Raw genomic sequence first — 18,772 nt, forward strand, 5'->3', positions numbered from 1 at the left:
AACAAAAGCAGTTTTGTCTTTCAAAGCACATAGATAAGGCCCTCAAGTGAATTTGTCTGATGTTGGCGACCTTGGTACCATTTTGTCCACTTGATTGGAAAAGCCAGTCAATAATTTCAGGTCACTGTTGGCCTTAGAAGAAGAGCCCGTTTCTTTAGCTGTGAAAGAAGAATAACATACCCATCTAAAAAGGCAGCTTATTGTATTTGATTGGTCTTTTATTTTCTATGAAACTGTGTTTAACACAGTAATTATTTTCATTTGTGTACTACATTTGTGTTGTGTTTTTGGTTTTAGTTTTGTTTTTGAAATGGAGTCTTTTTTTTAGTGGGTTTTTGTTTTGTTTTGTTTTGTTTTTGAGATGGAGTCTTTCTATTGTCACCCAGGCTAGAGTGCAGTGGCGTGATCTCCGCTCACTGCAACCTCCACCTCCCAGGTTCAAGTGGTTCTCCTGCCTCAGCCTCCTGAGAAGCTGGGATTACAGGTGCCCACCACCATGCCCAGCTAATTTTTAAAATATATTTTTAGTAGAGATGGGGTTACAACATGTTGCCCAGGCTGGTCTCAAACTACTGACGTCAAGTGATCCACCGCCTTGGCTTCCCAAAGTGCTGGGATTATAGGCATGAGCCACCGCGCCTGGCTTGTTTTAAAATAAGGGTTTCTTGGCTAGGCATGGTGGCTCACACCTGTAATCCCAGCACTTTGGGAGGCCAAGGTCAGTGGATCACCTGAGGTCAGGAGTTCGAGACCAGCCTGACCAATATGGAGAAACCCTGTCTCAACTGAAAATACAAAATTAGCCAGGCGTGGTGGTGCATGCCTGTAATCCCAGCTACTCAGGAGGCTGAGGAAGGAGAATTGCTTGAACCCAGGGGGCAGAGATTGCAGTGAGCTGAGATCGCACCATTGCACTCCAGCCTGGGCAACGAGCAAAACTCTGTCTCAAAATAAAAAAAAAAGATTTCTTAGAATGATATTTTCAGTATTTTATAGATGATGTGTAAGCAGCAATCTTAATAGGATGTTACCCGACAGTTTGCGAGACTGGCAGCTGATTTGATCCAGATGTCTCCAATTTTTTTTTTTTTTTTTTTTTTGACAGAGCCTTGCTCCGTCCCCCATGCTGGAGTGCAGTGGCACGATCTCGGCTCACTGCAACCTCCACCTCCCGGGTTCAAGCGATTCTCCTGCCTCAGGCTCCCGAGTAGCTGGGATTACAGGCGCGCGCCACCATGCCCAGCTAATTTTTTGTATCTTTGGTAGAGACAGCGTTTCACCATGTTGGCCAGGCTGGTCTCGAACTCCTGACCTTAGGTGATCTGCCTGCCTCGGCTTCCCAAAGTGTTAGGATTATAGGCGTCAGCCACTGTGCCTGGCCCAGATGTCTCTAATTCTAACATGAGATGTATTGCAGGATCATAGCAGAGTGAGTTGCTGATGTATCCAGAAGGAAATGAGCACGGAACTCTCACGACAGCTGTCCTGAGAAGTGTGTGTGTGCTGTGCTTGAATATCTCACTGCTCATTTATACACAGGCTTTCTGGTGACTGAGTTAACAGTATCTATTTCATAAATAATGTAGCCCTCTTTCTTTCTTTCTCTCTCTCTCTCTTTTTTTTTTTTTTTTTTTTTGAGACAGGGTCTTGCTCTGCTACCCAGGCTGGAGTGCAATGGTGCAGTCTCAGCTCACCGCAACTTCAGCCTCCTGGGTTCAAGCGATTCTCCTGCCTCAGCCTCCCAAGTAGCTGGGATTACAGGCATGCGCCACCACGCCTGGCTAATTTTTTCTTTTTTTTGTTTTTGAGAGGGAGTTTCGCTGTTTTTGCCCAGGCTGGAGTGCAATGGCACAATCTTGGCTCACCACAATCTTTGCCTTTCGGGTTCAAGGGATTCTCCTGCCTCAGCCTCCCGAGTAGCTGGGATTACAGGCATGTTCTACCACATCCGGCTAATGTTGTAGTTTTAGTAGAGACGGGGTTTCTCTATGTTGGTTAGGCTGGTCTCAAACTCCTGACCTCAGGTGATCTACTCACCTCGGCCTCTCAAAGTGCTGGGATCACAGGCATGAGCCATCACTCCTGGCCTAATTTTTGTATTTTTAGTTGAGAGAGGGTTTCACTCTGTTGGCCAGGCTGGTCTCTAATTCCTGACCTCAAGTTATCTGCCTGCCTCGGCCTCCCAAACTGTTGGAATTACAGGCGTGAACCACCATGCCTGGCCAGCTCTATTTCTTTAAGCCTACATGTTTTGCACTTGTTAAAAGTATTTGAACATACAATTACTCAGCTTCCCTTGTTTACGCGTGAATTTTGTATAATCTTAAATATTTTTTTCCAATCTAAGCTTTATTTTATCCCGTTCCTTCTATATTTGTATAACTTTACGAGGCTATCTTCGTTGAAAGTTTTTTCTCAAAAGCCTTAAGATAGAACATAGTTCTTGGCAGCAATTTGAAAGTTATTTGAGGAGAAGGGGAGACTTACAATGATGATTCAAATGAAGGAAACTAAAAAGTAATGAAGCAAGGCAGAGGAAAAAGCAGTACTCACTTGAGCACATCCCAAAAGAATAACATTTCAAATGTAACTAGAAAAAAGTATGCTGAAGTTCGCAATACAGAAATAATTATTAATAAGATAGCTTTAAAGCCCTGCTCAGCTTTTGAATGTTGGGAATTGACCCAGAGGTGGCTGTAACCTAAGATGGTTCCTTCAGTAATGACCATTTTTTCTTTTTCAAGATGATGATTATTCCCCACCTTCTAAGAGACAAAGACCAACGAGCCACCACAGCCACCAGTCCCAGAACCCGCCAATGCTGGGGAACGGAAAATGAGGGAGTTCAACTCTGGTAAGTTCTCAGCGAAATCCATGACCTTTTCCTTTATCTTCTGGACTCTCAATGTGACTGATGAAAGTTACCACATGCTCTGCAGGGGGAAGTGGTTTAGCATGTGTTACTACATCTTAATCACATCTTTGTAAAGCCAGGAGCATTTTACAAGTCACGTTACAGACATTGTTTAAACATAGTCTGTATTTACCAAAGTATAGGACATTGTATCATCTCATATTAATTAGTTAGTTGGCTCAAAATTAGTGCTAATGACTTAGTAATTCAGTGATTTCTGTTAGCTTTAAAACCTTTATTTCAGAACTATTTCACCTCTTGGTTTTCATTTTTGCTGTGTGTCACTGCCTGCCGGCTGCTAATTAACTCCCAGTGAATCATGTGTCCTGTGAAGGGACTGAATATTAGTGGCAATTTATGTTGATGATTTGTATTTTGAATAAATAGTTTGAATACATAGAACATTAAGCTTGTATACATTTTGAAAATAGTATTTTAATATTCTACTGTGTCATAGTTACAATGATTGGATATATATTGAATTTATATGTACTTTAAGTTGTTATATGTTTATTGTCTTTAGCATTCTAACGTGCAGTTGTATATCTGTTAAGTCTTTTTATTTTTCAAGATTAGACTGATTTATTGAGGCATCTGTTTGATGCCACATTAAGTGGCCCAGGCTTTGTGTAGGGGTTGAGGTTAAAGCAGGAAGAAGGGTGGTGAGAGGCGGGGTACCAGGATTAGGTTGGAATACCTGGGGGTGCTCTGAGGCTCCCCAAGTTTCCCTGGTCTTGGCCGGCTGTGCTGCTGGCCTGGGCATCTGATGGGCCTGCAAGGGTGGTCCAGGGGCTAGGGCAGGGACTTTGGAGTCACGCCGTTGGCTTTGAATCCAGACTCCTACACTTGGTAGCTGTGAACTCTCCATGCCTCAGGGACCTGCAGAACTGAGCTCTGTCTGAGCCAGGTTCCATCCAGGCACTGTGCATCCATCCAGAGGGGCACTGCCTCAGGCTGCTCGCTATTCACTGCCTTCTCAAGCAGACCCTTGTCTCCTTCTAGGCCCTCACAATCCAGTGGAGGAGACGAAACTCATCTGCCTCTGTCCCTCTGGGCACGCCTCATGCCAGGTGCATCTGTGGACAGGGGCCATGCTCCTGGGCTTCCAAAGTTGGAGAAAGCTGCCAGGCTCAGGTGGGTACATCACAGCAGCTGCTGCCCTCTGAACACAGTGACAAAAGAACACTGTGGGCCTGGAGCCCTGGTCTGGGGCATTGGGCAAGGCTGTTGCACTTCTCTGATCCCATTTCCCCATCTGGAAAGTGCGCTGATTGTATCTCCCTGTGGGCACTGAGGGCTCAGTGTTAGTTTGAGAGCCAGCATCTGGGGTTTGGGCTGTAATTCCCTGTCAGCCCCATAGCTGCGGGGAACCAGGGACTTTGTTGGGATTACCCTAGGCATCAGTTTAGCTTCCTGCCCCTGGCTTGGGCTCAGCACCTGAAGTAGTCTAGGGGGTAGGTGGTCCTGGTGGGGGCTGGGGCTTTTACCCAGACTGAGGTCACACCCAGAGCCAGAAGTCTTGGTGCCTGCTCTGGGCAAAGGTGCCAGCCTGTGCGACAAGAGCGAAACTCCGTCTCCAAAACAAAAACAAAAAAGCTTGCATCATTTCAAGGGGCTCACACCTCCCTAAGGGCCTGGTAATTGGCTGGCTCTGGCCTGCATCTGGCCCCGAGGGTGTAGGTAACACCCCACCTTACCTGGTTTCTTCCTGCCAGGGCCAATCTTCAGACCTCAGGACTTTGCAGCCTATCCCACCTCCCCTCTGGCCAGCCTTGAGCCCTTGTGGGTCTAGCACTTTTTCCAGGCTGTCTCCTGGTTGTCCTTCTGCCTCGAGGCCTGGCTCATGCTGCTCCCCCTCCCACTCTCCAAGACCCACAAGGACCACTCCACACCCAGCTCAGCTCCATCCCCTCAGATAGTCCTTTCTCTTTCCTCAGGTGGCCAGGTGCATATCTTGGTGTGAGGACCTTCGCTGTATCTGGGAATGCCTACTGGTTACCTCGGTAACAGAGAACAAGGCATTTACCTGATATGAGTGTCTTGGTTCACTGTCTACATGGCTAGGGAGGGAATCAATAATAGGCTTTTCACTTGCTGCAAGGGCCAGTTCTCCTGGCCCCATGGCTCTAGGGATGGAGGACGCTGCAGGAGATGCAGCGCTCACTTCCCAGCTGAGGACTGTGGGTCATCTCAGGGCGATTTCACAGTCCCCACATGCCCCACCCCCTCAGCTCTGCAAATACCAAGCAGTGCAGCCTGCCTAGGGGATGATGGGCTCGAGAGTGCCCAGGTAGTGCCCAGAGTGCCCTTGGCAAGCCCCTCACCTGGCTGCTTCCACAGCTCTGTAGCAAGAGTTCTAACCTTTTCTGACCGTGAAGCCTGCTGAGAATGAGAGCTGTGGACTGTTTTCCCAGAAAGGCATGTACATGCTTTCCACACAAAACCTTTCGTCGTGGCCAAGCACAGTGGCTCATGTAATCCCAGAACTTTGGGAGGCGGAGCCAGTCGGATCACCTGAGGTCAGGAGTTCAAGACCAGCCTGCCCAACATGGCGAAACCCTGTCTCTACTAAAAATACAAAAAATTAGCCAGGCGTGGTGGCAGCCACCTGTAATCCCAGCTACTCCAGAGGCTGAGGCAGGAGAATCACTTGAACCTGGGAGGCGCAGGTTGTAGTGTGGTGAGATCACGCCACTGCACTCCAGCCTGGGCGACAGGAGCGAAACTCTGTCTCAAAAAACAAAACAAAACAAAACCTTGCATCCTTTCAGGGGGCTCACACCTCCCTAAGGGCCCAGTAATTAAACCCTTTGGGCCTGAGGGTGAGAAACTTTGTCTCAGTTCTTCCCCAAGTGATCAGCCCAGGGGTAAGGAAGGAGAAGCCAGAAAGCAGGACCCATGAGAAGGGCCCCCTCCTGGAGTTTGAGGCCTACTCCCTCCTGCCCCTGCCTCTCCTCTGTCCAGGACTCCTCCCTGCTCTGCCCCACTCCTGGGGCCATAACCATGGGGAGCTGTGGTTTTCTACAGGCCCCTGGGCACAAAGTGGGCAGGCTCACCTGGAGGCGATCAGAGTAACATGGCAGGAAGTGAGGGGGAAAGCTGCCCTGGAACTGCGCCTCTCTGCCCCCTGACGTCACTGGCGTGCACTCCTCCCTCCCCTCACTCAGGCAGTGGCATGAGTTCCATGTGAGCGCTGTCCTGCTCCCTCTGCTGCCTCTTTTTTTTCTTGGGGCTGCCATAACACTTTCCCTTCCCCAGCCCTGCCAACCTGGTGGGACATTGGGCTTCCCTCTCACAGGGTCCTGGGGACAGGCCCATCCTTTATCATACCCACAGAGAGACCGTTTTTTTCTTCAGGACCTGGGGAGCAGCCAGGTTCCATGAGTTAAATGCAGATCTGAACCAAGCTGGGATTGGGGTACACACTCTCCTCTACTGAAAAGTAGCCAGGGATTCCAACTAGGTGAGAAGGAGAGTGGGGCAGAGCCAGACCAGACAAGGACTGATCACCTGGAGGAAGCCTGCCATCAAAGGTCTTGGCAAATGCTGGGTGCAGTGGCTCACTCCTGTAATACCAGCACTTTGCGGGGCTGAGACAGGTGGACTACTTGAGGCAAGGAGTTCGAGTCCAGCCTGGGCAACATGGCAAAACCGCATCTCTACTATAAATACAAAAATTAGCTAGGCATGCTACACTCCTGTAATCCCAGCTACTCAGGAGACTGAGGCAGGATAATCGCTTGAACTGGGGAGGCAGAGGTTGAAGTGAGCCGAGATTGTGCCCCTGCACTCCAGTCTGGGAGACAGAGTGAAACTGGCCTCAAAAAAAAAAAACAGAATATGGCCTTAGCAGAGAGGGGCCAGCCCAGCAGTGCCTTCCCTTGGGTTTCTCCTGGGTAGGCCTCTGCCATGAGGAGGTGCTTCCTTCTGCCTGTCCATGGCCCACAGCAATGGAATGTCTGCTTCTGGGGGTTGGGTGGGAGACTGCTGGCAGAACTGGAAACCTTCAGGTGGGGTTTTTTTGTTTTGTTTTGTTTTCGAGATGGAGCGTCGCTCTGTCACCCAGGCTGGAGTGCAGTGGTGGAATCTCAGTTCACTGCAACCTCCGCCCCACTGGGTTGAAACAGTTCTCCTGTCTCAGCCTCCTGAGTAGCTGAGATTACAGGCATGTGCCACCATGCCCGGCTAGTTTTTGTATTTTTTGTATAGATGGCATTTCACCATGTTGGCTGGGCTGGTCTCGAACTCCTGACCTCAAGTGATCCACCCATCTCGGCCTCCCAAAGTGCTGGGATTACAGGCATGAGCCACTGAGCCCAGCCCCTTCAGGGGGGTTTTGAGGCTTCACTACAATACTAGTTTCCTGTGGCTGCTGCAACAAATTACCACACACTTAGTGACTTAAAACAACCAAAATGTATTCCCTTACAGGTCTGAAGGCCAGAATTCTACAGTAAGTCCTACTGAGTCAAGGTGGGAGCAGGGTCGGTGGCTTCTGAGGCTCTGCGGGAGAATCCGTTTCCTGGCCGTAGAGGTGGCCTGCACTCCTCAGCTTGTGCTGCCCGTCTCGAATGACTGGAGTTTCCTGCTTCTGTCACTACACCTCCCACCCTCTCCATCACCTGCTCTGCTCTTACAAGGATCCGAGTGAGTACATCAACCCCAAAAGCCAAAGACCCTTAACTTCATTATATCTGCAAAGCCCCTTTTGCCATATAAGGTCATGTTCACCAGTTCCCGGGATTAGGATATGGGCATCTTGGGGGCATCAGCCTGCTACAGCTAGGCTGCAAAACTGTTACACCCTCCTGGTGTTTCAATGATTGGGAGGAAAAGGGTTGGCATTTTTTGCTTAGGGGTCCCTCTTAAACTTGTATCTGTAAGGTCGGGGGTCCCTCTTAACCTTGTGTTTTTGTTTTTGTTTTTTTTTGAGGTGGAGTCTTGCTCTGTCATCCAGGCTGGCAGTGGCGTGATCTTGGCTCACTGCAATGTCTGCCTCCTGGGTTCGGGTGATTCTCCTGCCTCAGCCTCCTGAGAAGCTGGGACTACAGGCGCCCGCCACCATGCCCTGCTGTTTTGTATTTTTGGTAGGGACGGGGTGGGGTTGGGGCTAGGGAGGGGGGTTTTGGCTATGTTGCCCTGAGCTCAAAGCGATCCACCTGCCTCTGCTGCCAAAGTGCTGGGATTACAGGCCTGCACCACTGCACCCGGCTGCTGTAAAGTCTTATTTCACACAGCTGAGACATGTTTTAGGAAGTTTGCTAAAAGACCCCTGGAGACCGCCTCATTGTGACCTCCCTGTTATTGTGTTTAATTTGATTGAACTTTTCTGCCCTCCTGCTTTTCAGCTTCTCTAATAGTCTCCCATTAAACCAATTCTAAGAACCACCAAAAAGGGGAAATTTTTTCTTGAAAGCAGTAAAATGATATGGACTGTTAGAATGTAAAATATATGAAATCAGTCATTATACGTTAGTGCTGCTCTGACATAGGGACGTGTTATTGAGAAGCAACTTTTGCTTGATTTTCAGAGAAATGGAATCATCGTATCGCTGATCTACGTAAACAAACTGAAGAATTGTCTGAAAGAAAATATGGTATGTCTAAACTGGAAAAATCCTGTAATCTTATGTTCATGGGCGTTTACACAATGGAGTTACTGTTCATCATGGGGGTACCGTGGACAAGCCCAGGGCTGCCGGCGAGTCATGCCATCCTTACATGTTTCTCCTTGTAAGGTGCTTTGTAGTGTCTACACACTTTGTTTCTAGATTGCTGCAAAGCTGAGGAAAAGTTGTATTTCTTTAGTTATTAGTTAGCATTTCTTTTAAACTTTCAGTATGGAGATTGGAAATTTATTTACATATTTATTGGAAAGCCCTGGATCTTAGGGATTTCATTGAATTATTTATTTATTTTTTTTGAGATGGAGCTCACTCTGTCGCCCAGGCTGGAGTGCAGTGGCACGATCTCGGCTCACTGCAACCTCCGCCTCCCGGGTTCAAGCAGTTCTCTGCCTCAGCCTCCCGAGCAGCTAGGATTACAGGCACCAGCCACCACGCCTGGCTGATTTTTGTATTTTTAGTAGAGATGGGGTTTCATGATCTTGGCTAGGCTGGTCTTGAACTGCTGACCTCCTGATCCACTCACCTCAGCCTCCCAAAGTGCTGGGATTACAGGTGTGAGCCGCCATGCCTGGCCAAATATTATTTTTTTAAATGAATTGTTTCTCTTAGTCTGCTTTGTTAAATTTGGAATTCATCTGGGCGCGGTGGCTCACACCTGTAATCCCAGCACTTTGGGAGGCCAAGGCAGGCAGATATCTAGGTCGGGAGTTCGAGACCAGCCTGACCAACATGGAGAAACCCCGTCTCTACTAAAAATACAAAATTAGACGGGTGTGGTGGCACATGTCTGTAATCCCAGCTATTCGGGAGGCCAAGGCAGGAGAATCGCTTGAACCCAGGAGGCAGAGGTTGCGGTGAGCCGAGGTTGCACCATTGCACTCTAGCCTGGGCAAAAAGAGCAAAACTCCATCTCAAAATAAATAAATAAATAAAATGTTCAGTACTCACCAAGGTGCCCCTGTTGTCTCTACTTTTATCTTGATGCATCACTGAATTGATGTTAGATTTCAAATTCATCATTGCCCTGATACTATTCTATCCTGAAGCCACCTTTATATAGTGATGAAAGAAATTAGCGATTTGTTATTATCCTCTCTCTGTTGGTATACATCAAATACTCACCTAAAAAAGAGCAACAACCAGTGGAAAACTGATGTTTTTATTTGGGTGACTATTTACTTGTAACCTACTAGCAAACTATAAAATTGTATGATATGCAGAATTTTAACTGAATTGCTTTAAGTGAACATTTAAACATGATAAACAATATTGATGGTATTTATGTTAATATACTTAAAATGAACATTTTTCTTCATCATGAGTAATATAACCTACTCCTCAATGAAAACCTAGCACTAAATTTGCTAATGAATTCAATAACATTTCCATAATATTTTTAGTTACATGCTTAAGGTTCTCTTAGTGTTTCTCCCACTTTTTAATAGCTTATGCCTTTTTCACCTTTGGTTTTTTTTTGGTTCATTTTAAAGCAAAAATCTCACAACATGTGATATCTGGAAACACTGTAACCTAGTGGTAAGACCATAGGCCCTGGGGACACAGGCTGGCCACGTCTCTTCTCCTGTCTGAGCTTTAGTATCCTCTTTTGTGGTCATGAGAACTGAAGATCTGTCCCGAAGATTTGATAAGATAGTAAAGTGCTTCACATAATACCAGACATATAAATACACAGTAAATGCTTCCTCCTTATATTTTTATTGATTGATTGATTGAGACAGAATCTTGCTCTCTTGCCCAGGCTGGAATGCAGTGGCGTGATAATGGTTTCTGCAACCTCCACCTCCTGGGTTCAGGCAATTCTCCTGCCTCAGCCTCCCGAGTAGCTGGGATTACAGGTGCCTGCCACCATGCCCAGCTAATTATTGTACTTTTAGTACAGACGTGGTTTTACCATGTTGGCCAGGCTGGTCTCGAACTCCTGACCTCATGATCTGCCTGCCTCGGCCTCCCCAACTGCTGGGATTACAGGTGTGAGCCACTGCGCCCAGCCTGTCTTTTCTCTTCACACCCACAGTTCATGATGAAATATTAAATATGTACTAGTGGATATTACTTTGCTGAATATTGCCTAGTGAATATTAAGTATTTATTCTCACCTTTCAGACATGAACTTATGAATTCAACAGGTGAAGATTTACAACTTGATAAATCAACTTTGTGAGGTACGTCTTCAGTCTTAAGTCAGATTAGAAGATTATGTGAGGTAATTAACACTTAACATTGATTTAATGGTAGCTTCCACATGAAATAGTATGCCTCTAAGTATTAATTATGTCCTAGGACAGGAGAATTGATGTTGTCAAAATTCTCATACTCTCTAGAGCAATAAACTCATTTTCTTTTTATTAGTAAATATTGCATTTATGGGTAGACAAAACTGAAAGAACAATATTTGTTCTACTTTTGAGATGCAAGATTCATCTGGCATAATGCATTGAACAGGTTATTATTGAAGTCTACACCAGTCAACTGAATAAGCATTCATCAAATGTCCATGATATGCAGGACATAAGTTTTCTTTTAGAGTATGGAACCATGCATATTATCTTTTAATTAGATGATTTAGTTAGATATGTTTTTAAAGAACTAGAAATATAATTGATTTTCTTGTTTTGGCTCTGGAGTGGAGTGGGGACGAAACAGAATGGATTCACACTGTTTAGATTTACTAAAATGGAAGGATTGCAGCAAGATCATATCCCTAGTCTCCCCATAGCAAATGTCACCTGCTAGCTGTTTTTTTTTTTTTTTTTTTTTTTTGGAGGTTGAAGTTTTGTTCTGTCACCCACGCTGGAGTGCAGTGGTATGATCTCAGCTCATGGCAAGCTCACCTCCTGGGTTCAAGCAATTCTCCCTGCCTCAGCCTCCTAAGTAGCTGGGATTACAGGCCTCTGCCACCACGCCTGCCTAATTTTTGTATTTGTAGTAGAGTTGGGGTTTCACCATGTTGGCCAGGCTGGCCTTGAACTCCTGACTTCAGGAGATTCACCCGCCTCAGCCTCCCAAAGTGCTTGGGATTATGGGTGTGTCACTGCACTTGGATTTAATGGGATATTTCACTACAGACTTTGGTAAACAGAATATTAGCATTTTTGGTGTTCTTTTTATTTTACTCATACTATTTTTCTTTGGACTCAATCACAATAACAGAATTAAAGATCAAAGTGTAAAAGTTAAAGACCAGTACAGATTCAATAATTATTCTTTTCTACATACTGTGTTTAAATGATATCCCTTTTTCTTTTTGTTCTTATAGCTCGAGCTGTAAAAGCCAAAGGTCTGGTGATGATCCCATACCCTTTTTTCCAGTCTCATGTTGAAGATTTTTATGTAGAAGGCCTTCCCAAAGGAATTTTTTTTTTTTTTTTTTTTTGAGATGGAGTTTTCACTCTTATCGCCCAGGCTGGGGTGCAATGGCACAACCTTGCTGGTCACTGCAACCTCTGCCTCCTGGGTTCAAGAAATTCTCCTGCCTTAGCCTCCCAAGTTGCTGGGATTACAGGTGCCCACCACCACAGCAGGCTAATTTTTGTATTTTTAGTGGAGATGGGGTTTCACCATGTTGGCCGGGCCAGTCTCGAACTCCTGACGTCAAGTGATCTTCCCGCCTCGACTCCTGACATCAAGTGATCTTCCCGCCTCAGCCTCCCAGAGTGCTGAGATTACAGACGTGAACCCATGCCTGGCCAGGAATTTTGTTTTTTAGGAAGGATTTCTACTAATGGAATTCCTGGCCTTGAGAGGATGTTACTTTCGAAGGAAAGGATTTTTTTTGTTATTAAAAGGTAAGATGCCTGGATTCTTATTGGATTGTTATCTCTGTTATGAGTAATCCATCTTTAGTCATTCACCACTAGGGTTGTATTTAATTAAGTCTGAGTTATTTTATGGTGGTTTTGTTTTGTTTTGTTTTGTTTTTACCGAATTTTGTTCTCATTGCCGTGGCTTGAGGGCAATGGCATGATCTCAGGTAACCGCATTCTCTGCCTTCCAGGTTCAAGCAATTCTCCTGCCTCAGCCTCCTGAGTAGCTGGATTTACAGGCATGTGCCACCATGCCTCGCTAATTTTTTGTATTTTTAGTAGAGATGGTGTTTCACCATGTTGACCAGGCTGGTCTAGAACTCCTGACCTTGGGTGATCCACCCGCCTCGGCCTCCCAAAGTGCTGGGATTACAGGCATGAGCCACTGCGCCCAGCCTGGGCCTGCTTCTTTCTCTTTTTCTTTTTTTCATTAGCAGCTTAAAATTGGTGCCTTATTCAGACACAAGCAAAAGGACATTAGCCCAGCTTTGGAAATAGGTAAGAGCCCATCTATGATTTTCCTAGTTTCTCCTCCCCCTTTGCTTTTTGCTCTCTTGTTAGTATATTAATTGTTTTCACTCTCTGAATCTTTTTTCCCCATTTCTTTGGCAGACATTTTTACTTGTCTTGGAAGAGTAGGTGAAGAGCTGTTTCTAGGAGTCTTTGAAAGGGTACAGTATGGGTGACAGTCTTGGCTAATGGTAACATCCAGGGAGCTGGGGTCAGCGTGAGCTGGAATCAGTTCAAATTAGCAAAGCACTGGCACTCAGTGGCAGGAATACAAGTGACTGCAAAGTGTTAAACACATCTGGAAAGGGATACTGACATCATCCTCAGAATCTGTGGGGAGTTCACATAGCCAGTTAAGACCCATTCCTCTTTGACCCTATAAAGATTCTTTAAAGAATAATACCCTTAGTGGTTTTCTAGCCAGCTTGCCTGCTTATTTATCTTTGACGACAACATGCCTTGTGGAGCTCCACAGGCCCCAGAGGGGTATGGATTCTGCATTTAAAAGTGCTGAAGCTGAGAGACTGGGTCTTGGTGGACCCCGAGAGGTCTGTTTCTCCTCTACTCATTGTTCCTTTTTTTCCCAACAGCTGGCATTGCTGTTTAAATGGGTTGTTCTCTGCTGTTTTAAGTTGTTTCATAGTGGTGTGTCAGGATTCGGGTTTTCTTAATACTTTCCAAGCTGGTGACTTGAGTGATGGTTAGGGAGGAAATGTTTTAGGGCTGTTCTGGAGCTATTGAGGTCAGGTGTCTAGATACTCCCAGCTTGTCTGTTGAGGAGAATGCTGTTCTCATCGTGCTGCCTTTGGTGGTGCTGTGTGTGGCTCTTTAGATGTGGGTGGAGGTGAGCTGGGGGAGTTAATGAGATCTTTTTTAGGTGCTTTTGATAAAGTAGCCTGCACTACAGGATTCACTGTGACTTTTTTCCTTAACCTATGCATTTCTCTCTGCTAGCTTTTGCTGCCTTTCTCATGCCTTTGATTTTCCCAGCTCCTCTTAGTTGAATTAACCTAAGTGCTCTGCTATGGTTTAAATGTGTCCCCCAAAGTTTATGTGCTGGAAACTCAATCCTCAATGCAACAGTTGGGATGTGGGGCCTTATAAAATAGCCTTCATGAATGAGTTAGTGTTGTTATTGTGGTAATAGATTAGTAATCACAGAGTGGGCTTATTATAAAACAGAGTTCAGCCCCTTTTGCCCTCTTGCTTTCTTGCACTCTCTTTTCCTTCTGCCTTCTGTAGTGGGATGATGCAGCAAGAAGACCCTTACCAGATGCAGGCCCCTCAACCTTGGACTTCCTAACATCCAGAACTGTTAAGAAATAAAATTTATTCCTTTCCTTTCCTTTTCTTCCTCCTTTCCCTTCTCCTCCCTTTTCTTCCCTTCCCCTCCCTCCCTCTCTCTCTCCCTCCCTCCCTCCTTCCCTCCCTTCCTCCTTCCCTCTTTCTCTCTTTCCCTTCCTTCCTTTCCTTCTTTCCCTTCCTTCCTTTCCTTCCCTCCTTCCCTTTTTCCCTCCTTCCCTCCTTCGTTCCTTTTTTCTTTCCTTCCTTTTTTCCTTTTTATAAATTATGCAGTCTGTGGTATTCTTTTATAGAATCATGAAATGGACAAAGACTCCATTTTCAAGAGCAAGCACTTTTGTAGTTTCTGAGCGAATTATGACTGCAAAGGAAGTTCTATAGGTAGCCTCAGATCCACTACCTAGGAAGCATGCTACCAAGCAGACCTAGGATCTAGGATTTGATCAAGTGCTGGGCAACATGATACCTGTGCAATTTAGCACTTCCCTATATACCTCCAGTTGGCTCAGCCCATTAGGGCTAAAACTACCCCTCATATCCTAGTGTCTCTTGTAGGCAGAAGCCTTGCCTAAACCCTAAGCTGCTTGGCTCACATTCTGTCTTGTGCTTTTTTTGTAGGGGGTTCAAATATACACAAAAGAAATATGTTGACCCTCCATGCACCCAACCCGCAGATTAAGCAGTTACCTCCATTTTTCCAGATTTGTTTCGTCTGCTTCAATCTCCCTAAAAATTTATGTTTGTACAGGAAAGACGGAATAAATAGCTAATTCTCCACCGTACCTCTCATCTTAAGTCACTTTTCAGAGTAGTAAATTAGTGACCTAGTAACCTTCCCTCTAATGACCAGTATTTTTTTTTTCTGAGTACCATTATGAACTCATAGATTATTGTTTGCATTTGATGTATTTCAGGCCATTGCAGTCTTTATTGTTTTGGATGCTTACATTGTCTCATCTAGGTTAATAATTATCTCTTCAGGTTGACTTTCATGTCTTTTTGACGTGATCCTGTTGGACTTTGATGGCTTCCTTCCTTTCTGGCAAAAAAAGATGTTCCAGGATCAATATACTGCACCATACATGGAGTCAGCCATTTCTCTAGGGAACCTTGATTCCTTTTAGTAGAGAACACAGTTTGAGGTCTTGGACTGAATGACTTTTGTGAACCTCCTCTCCTGAGACTACAGCCTGCATCCCTGCATATAGCCCATTTGGAGCTCTTGCTGGGCACCAACAGATCTCCTAAAACTGCTATATAGTTCTGCCTCACTCTTACAAAGATTCATCTCTTGAGAGTTTTGTGCTCTACCCCCAGATGTGGTCTTTCTGGTTCTGAAGCTTTTGCTTCAGTCACCCTGAATTTTGCCAGCCCTATGCATGCTATACCTTGGATTGCCAACTTGCCCTCACTGAAGCCAGTTTCTCTGGTTAGAATAGTTGCCCCAACCCATGCCTAATACTCTAGTAAACAAGGTTCTACCTGGGCTTAGGTTAACTTTTGCTCCTTTGGGCCCTGTGTTCTACCAGCATTCCATTTATCTGAAACTCTCCCTCACCTTAAGAACTTATCTGTTCTTTAATGAGTTACTGCTGCTTCCTGGGCTCGAAAGAACCCAGTTCAGGAGTTTCTGTTTTAGTTTGAGATCTTATAGGCCTGTCTCATCAGGTTGGTGTCAGCCCAGCTAGGATTAGGCAGAATTGGGTGGGGGCTGTAGTGCATTTTTGGCACAGCATGTACCTGTCTGACTATTTCTCTGTCTTTTCTTTCCTGTTGCAATTCATGGGTCTTAGCATCTTCTGAATGGTGTTTAGTAGGTCATCCTGTTGATTTCCTGCTAGGGAGTAGCATACTCTGACTCTGTACCATTGGCCAAGGGACTTAAGCATAGATGAAGTGCTGCAGTTTTGTTAAATGGAACAATATGAAGAGATGGCATTGTAAAAAAAAAAAAAAAAAAGGCTTGGCAGCAGGGCCCATTTGAATGGTTGGTCCTTGGCTCCTTTGTTGATATAGGCAGATCCTTGATGGGAATTTGGAATGATCCCAAATATTGTAGATCACTGGTACATCAAGTCATCCTCAAGGTTGTCTGTGTAACAGTCTTGAATGATATTTTGTCAGTCTTTGGAGATTCTCTGTATAGGGTTTAATCATTTAGTTATTTCAGTTGAGCCTGTTTAGTTTCTTTGCAAGGAGATAAGAAATGTGAAAGAGATGCAGACATTAGGGAAAAAAAGTCAGGAGCCTTGTTTCCCCATCCTCTACTTGGGTTCTGGAACTAGACTCATAGGTGAGTAGTGAGGAGCTGGGTCCAAGCACATTAATCCTAGATCTAGCTCTGCTTTGTGCTCGCTCCAGTTCTTGTATCAAATTCACTTCAAGCCACCCAGAGTAGTATGTAGAGGAGTCATTCAGGACCGTGCTCATGCTTCATTGTATCAAATGGGAGATCCAGTAATTTATAGCCTATTGTTACTGGAGCCTGGAGATGGCTCTGCATAAGATTTGCCGAAGCAAATTTTATTACATTAGAAGAGAACCTAGCTGGCTGCATCCTACACTGGAAGCTTTTAGATGCTAATAAGGAGGTCATGTAAAGGTCACAGAATGACTCTGGAATCCATTCCCCGCCAAGAAAGAATAATGACATTCTATGTTGGCCTCTTTTTATTTCCCTTTGATTTTGAGTAATAAATTCTCTCCTCACTTCCCAGTTGAACTGTTTGGGAGTCTCTATTCCCTAGAAAGACTCTGGTCACATACCCATCAGATTAAATTAGGTGAAAACTCTTTGGCCTTCATGAATGTTGAAGGATTTCAAAGGGCTAATGGAAATTCTTCTAGAAGTAACTGCAACCTCCGTCTTCCGGGTTCAAGCGATTTTCCTGCCTCAGCCTCGCGAGTAGCTCGGATTACAGGTGTCCACCACCATGCCTAACTAATTTTTGTATTTTTAGTAGAGACGGGGTTTCACCATGTTGGCCAGGCTGATCTAGAACTTTTGACCTCAGGTGATCCACCCGCCTCAGCCTCCCAAAGTGCTGGGATTACAGGCGTGATCCACCGCGCCCAGTTAAACTTCAGTTTTTCATGTTCCATGCATTGGTCAGGGTCTTAGGGAGTGATTCATTCTAGCAGAACTCCCTGGATTTTAAGGCAGATGTTCCATTTATTAATTGACAAAGGAGGCATATTTCTCCCCTGGTAACCCAAAGATTTAGGTCATTTTCCCAGAGACTCCATTTCCGCGGTGAGGGTTCTTGGAAAACTTAGCAGAGGATGAGGAAAAGTCTGTGAACAAGCTTGCTGGTCTCTCAAAAGAGCATACCTCTTCTGTAACCAGAAAGCCCTTTTGATTAGTCAAGGCTGGACAGAGATTGGGTGTGTGTGTGTGTGTGTTTGTGTGTGTGTTTGTGTGTATCTTGAGACAGGGTCTCACTCTGTCACCGAGGCTGGAGTGCAGTGGTGAGATCAGAGCTCACTGCAGCTTCCACTTCCTGGGCTCAAGCGATCCTCCTATTTCAGCCTCCAGAGTAGCTGGGACTATACGAATGTTTTACTGCACCCAGTTCATTTTCTAATTTTTTGTAGAGATGAGGTTTCACTGTGTTGCTCAGGCTGGTCTTGAACTCCTGGCCTCACGGAATCCTCCTGCCTTAGTCTCCCAGTGGGCTGGGATTATAGGTATGAGCCACCTCACCTGACCTGCGACGATTTTTCAACAATGTAATTTCTCTTTTACAGAGCCACCTAAGCTGAAGATTCCCTTGAGAACAAGTACTGTCCTGCGGTTTCATGGCCTTTCTTCCATTTGTGGTTCTTGCGAAGTGGAATTTAAATGACATCTTACCAAGATGGATAAACCCTAGTTTCCCAGTGCTGGAATATAGAAAATGGATGGACAAGTAAATCCCACTCAGCACCCATAGTCCAGGCATGGGGATCTCAACACACCTGAGCCCCAGACATCACCTTTCATTGTGAGTAGCTCTGAGATGACACTTCTGCTGTTCCCAATTCCAGCATTAATTGGATTAGATAGTTATTTTATGAAGAATTTTCATATGCCACAATCCTGACCATATCTTCAAGTGAACAGAAAAATTCTATTAAAAAGTCAACCTTCTGTCTCACTCTTTTGCCCAGACTGGAGTGCAGTGATGCAATTATGGCTCACTGCAGCCTCAACCTCCTGGGCTCAAGCAATCCTCCTGCCTCAGCCTCACAAGTAGCTGGGACTACAGGTGCTTGTCACCACACCTCACTAATTTTCCCATTTGTGTTATATGTGGATTCCACAGGACTGACTTCGAAAACTTGAGTATGCGTGGATTTTGGTATACACAGAAATGGGAGAGCTGGAACTAATCCCCCCATATACCAAGGGACAAATTGTATCTGTTTTTACAATTATACAGTAGGAGACATTACGTTCCATGACAATGGTAATTTTTAATGACAGTTTTTAATTGAGTGAAATTACCATAAAAATAATAATAGTAGCAGCTAATATTTACTGAGCTGTTACTAGGTGCCTATAAATAGCATAGATTTTTAAATTCTCCATAATTCTTCCTTATTTCACTTAACCA

At 45.1% G+C, this 18,772-nt stretch overlaps 1 protein-coding gene across 8 annotated transcripts in view; it reads left to right on the forward strand.

Moving 5' to 3' along the window:
* LOC112204054 (uncharacterized) overlaps positions 1 to 18,772 on the forward strand; it is an 86,002-nt gene that overhangs the window by 51,615 nt on the left and 15,615 nt on the right. The window contains exons 5-13 of one of the 8 annotated variants that reach the window (XM_063781213.1): positions 2,745 to 2,854; positions 3,917 to 4,048; positions 7,346 to 7,561; positions 7,848 to 8,001; positions 8,446 to 8,511; positions 10,666 to 10,724; positions 11,819 to 12,347; positions 12,557 to 12,863; positions 17,925 to 18,160. In XM_063781213.1, the coding sequence (XP_063637283.1) occupies positions 2,745 to 2,854; positions 3,917 to 4,048; positions 7,346 to 7,561; positions 7,848 to 7,887 (498 nt within the window). In that variant the 3' untranslated portion in view covers positions 7,888 to 8,001; positions 8,446 to 8,511; positions 10,666 to 10,724; ... (1 more) ...; positions 12,557 to 12,863; positions 17,925 to 18,160. The remainder of the gene's footprint in view (positions 1 to 2,744; positions 2,855 to 3,916; positions 4,049 to 7,345; positions 7,562 to 7,847; positions 8,002 to 8,445; positions 8,512 to 10,665; positions 10,725 to 11,818; positions 12,348 to 12,556; positions 12,864 to 17,924; positions 18,161 to 18,772) is intronic. The other 7 variants (XM_063781212.1, XM_063781214.1, XM_063781215.1 and 4 more) reach the window with 7 other exon arrangements.

Source organism: Pan troglodytes, chromosome 8 (genome assembly GCF_028858775.2).
Source record: "Pan troglodytes isolate AG18354 chromosome 8, NHGRI_mPanTro3-v2.0_pri, whole genome shotgun sequence".
NCBI lineage: Eukaryota > Metazoa > Chordata > Mammalia > Primates > Hominidae > Pan > Pan troglodytes.